General features: G+C 38.7%; 1 protein-coding gene across 1 annotated transcript in view; it reads left to right on the top strand.

Annotated features, from left to right (window-relative positions):
• The window catches only part of LOC103146782 (uncharacterized), a 30,375-nt gene that overhangs the window by 23,233 nt on the left and 3,720 nt on the right, over nt 1-3,422 (top strand). The window contains exons 10-11 of the mRNA XM_016677898.1: nt 361-531; nt 1,772-1,806. Of these exons, the coding sequence (XP_016533384.1) occupies nt 361-531; nt 1,772-1,806 (206 nt within the window). The remainder of the gene's footprint in view (nt 1-360; nt 532-1,771; nt 1,807-3,422) is intronic.

Below are 3,422 nucleotides of genomic sequence, written 5' to 3'. Positions count from 1 at the left end.
CTGTTCTCTGTTGAGATTCAGTTCTTCAGGTACTTGTCCAGTTAAAAGTCTCCTCTGGTTGGATGAAACAGGAAGTGAACTGACTGGTGAAGGTGATGGATATAAATCAGGAGGACAGTTTGGTTGTGTTTCTTTTCTCACTGTGAATCTTCAGAGCAGCAGAAGATTCACCTGCCTGTTTGTTGGAGGAAATGAAGTGAAGGTAGAAGCTCACTACCAACATGAAGGTATGATGTCATCTTATGAATCCAAAAGTTGAGTAAAGTGTGTGATTACATTAATGCCTATTGAAATCTAGTGATATCTTTTTAAGACCAGCATATATTATCTATTGGATGATTTGTAATCTGAATCTTTTAGCAGCAGCTCCTAACAGCACAGGTACTGCTGTTAAAAGTAACACCAGTACCTCCATCATCCTCATCATCCTCGGATCAGTGATCGGCGTTCTGCTGCTGCTGGTTGTTTTTGCTGCTGTTTTCATCAAACTCAGGAAAACCAGAAATAAAGAGGATCACAAAACCACAACAGGTACTGAGTTTATTTCACTAGAAGCTTCATATACAGACAAAACGTTATTTAAAAACACGTCTTTATTAGTGAAAGATCTTTCAATGACAAATTTAAAATCTGATATTGTCGAGTGTGCAAACATGTGATGATCAGATTTCTATTTAAATCTTCTGTTAGAGGAGGAATCCAGACACCAGTGGTTCTCTAAATCATCGCCTTAAACTGCAGTCAGAGATGTTTTCACTTCCAGAGGCAGTATTATGGAAAATCGACTTTTTGGAGTTTTACATTATGTTATAATGTTATTCCTTCATTAAAACATACTTGGTGTGCTGCCTTGATGCTTTCATGCATGTTTAAGAACCATTCAGCTGTGCAAAACGCCTGGTTGGACCTAGCTCCGCCTTCACGTCGCAGCTCCTCCTCAGAGCTGCAGACATAATACTGTCCCTCTAAAGGTGTGTTAGCCCAGCTGTGTGGTGGTTGTGGAAGAGGTGTGGGGGTTTGATCCCTCCGTTGATCTGATGGTGAACGTTCCTGTTGGCTGAAGGTTCTTCTTGATGTTCTGCAGGAACAAAATGTCTAAAACAATCTGAATGGATGAACCATTAGTCACTCAGAAAGGCTGCAGCATCCAGACTTCCTGTTAAATAACCTGATTAAGCTGCTTTATTTGGATGAAAACGCAAAGTTATTCTAAAACTTCAAGAATATCATAGAGGGCAAAACCTTTTTTTTTTTTTTGTTCATGTTTTCATCAGCTGTAAAATTCAGGCCTGGATTATAACAACAGGCTCCTGGGCATGTGTTGTCATGCAAATGTTGGTTACATGGACATGAGTGTCAGGATGGCATAGTCAAAGTCTAACCAAACGGTTTGGAGCACATTGTGTTCAGAGTGAAATCCCCATTATTATCCAAGTTGAGTAAACTCTATAAGCACTTTCAGCTGAAGGCAGCATACTGACTGCTGTGTGTTTCCAATATGATGAAGGTGGTTCATTTAGTTAGTTATTAGTTGTTCTAGCAAACTGGTCATCTTCCATGTGAATTTCTCTGAGTTCAAAGAGCTGCAGATATTTTCAGTTTTATTTCCCTTCTAACATCCAACTCTGAGAAAGATGGTTCTCAGAATGAGGAAGAACTGTTTCCATAGTTACCACAGAGCAGTGAAGCAACAGTGGTTAAAAATAAGCAGAAGTTTGGTACGATCACCAAAAAATGTTAAAAATGATTATGGTGTTTTCTTTTGATTCAGAAAATCAAGATTCAACCAATGAAAATCATCAATATGTGAGTATCGACACAAACACGTTTCCTATGGAGTTTGGAGAAAAAACATCAAATCACTCGATGAACTTTTAATGGGTGGAAAAGTGGAACTACTTTTGTACATGAAACAGTTGTGACACATCTGCACCATCTTTAGCTCTCAGGAAATCTACAGTGACAGGAAATGATTGCAGGTTCCTCTTTTCTAAACTTGTCAGAGAACGAAACACTTAGTTTTATATAAATACATTTAGCTGCAATTAATAACTAATAAAAAAATCTGACATTTATCAGTCAGTGAAATACAGTAGCAGCTGTTTTCTTGAAGAAATAATCTAATAATTAAGTCTATGAAATGTAAGGTTTCTAATTTTAGCTCTTTGTTGTTCAAACTCACCTGTAAACTGAGGCTGAGAGACTTTGACTGGACCGTCTCAGGTTCAAAACCTGCCTGGACCATTTGTTAAAACTCTTCTCTGTCCCTCATTTCTGTTTATTAATTATGAAACAGGAAATCTGTAGAGTTTTATTAACATTTGATTAACCAAAAGTAATAATTTTAAGTTCATATTTTCCTTTTTCCTCACAGACACTTTGTTAAATAACTCGTTTTTCATATCATCATTTTGGTTTCGGTTTGTTTTCCATCCATCCGTTTTCTATACACCCTTTTCCCTTATTGCTGCTTCCTCTCCAGCCAACGTCCTGGGCGAGAGGCGGGGTCACCATGCACACACACACACACACACACACACACACACACACACACACAGTCACCTGGCTCTACCACCTGCACCACTGTGCAGTCCTCAGTTTATTTTTCTCCTTTACATTTAAACTGCTTACCTTCTTGTCCACTGTGGGAATCATAATCATCTCATGCTTATGGACCAGTGACGTCACATCATGACCCGGTTTGGCTGAAGCTTCAGTTTCAGAGACATTCTCACATTCAGGATTCTCTGACGCACAGAAAGGTTCATGGTTGGTTTAATGGCTGAAAACGGTTCAGTCCTCGTAGAAGACATCTCTAAAAACAATCCCACATCACCAGTCCTCCTCCACTGTGCTCAGCAGTTAGAATTGAGATGTTGTCATATGACGTCTCCAAACATGACACTGTGAACTTTGGCCTCATCTATCCAAGTTGTTCCAAATATTCAGAACTTGATTTGATAGAATATCTTCATCTGTTTGTTTCGTTTTCTTTCACAATGTGGTTTGGAAAATCGATCAAACTGCATGGACGTTTACTTTGTAGACTCCTTAGATGAAGACATGTTGTATCTGTGTGTATCAGTGTTGTGTTCAAGACCACCTAACCCGAGACCAAGACAAGACCAAGACCAGAGTGTATCAAGACCGAGACAAGACCAAGACTTTTAGGGTCCGAGACCAAGTCAAGACCAAGACCGATGAAAGTCGAGACCGAGTCAAGACCAAGACCAGCGGTCCACGCTACATGATACAATAAAATGTAAAATATGATTGAAATTGCTTCTCAAAATAATCTGAAAGATCCATATTCCCATAAAAAACACCTAGATATTAAATACTTAATACATTTTACCAATATTTAATATTCCATTTCTGTGCTAAAATGTGTGATGGTCTCGTGCCATCCCTAAAAACATAAC

The sequence above is a fragment of the Poecilia formosa genome, unplaced genomic scaffold (genome assembly GCF_000485575.1).
Source record: "Poecilia formosa unplaced genomic scaffold, Poecilia_formosa-5.1.2 Scaffold168, whole genome shotgun sequence".
NCBI classification, from domain to species: Eukaryota; Metazoa; Chordata; class Actinopteri; order Cyprinodontiformes; family Poeciliidae; genus Poecilia; species Poecilia formosa.
The sequence above is the reverse complement of the archived record's forward strand: the minus strand, read 5'-3'. Positions and strand labels throughout refer to the sequence as shown.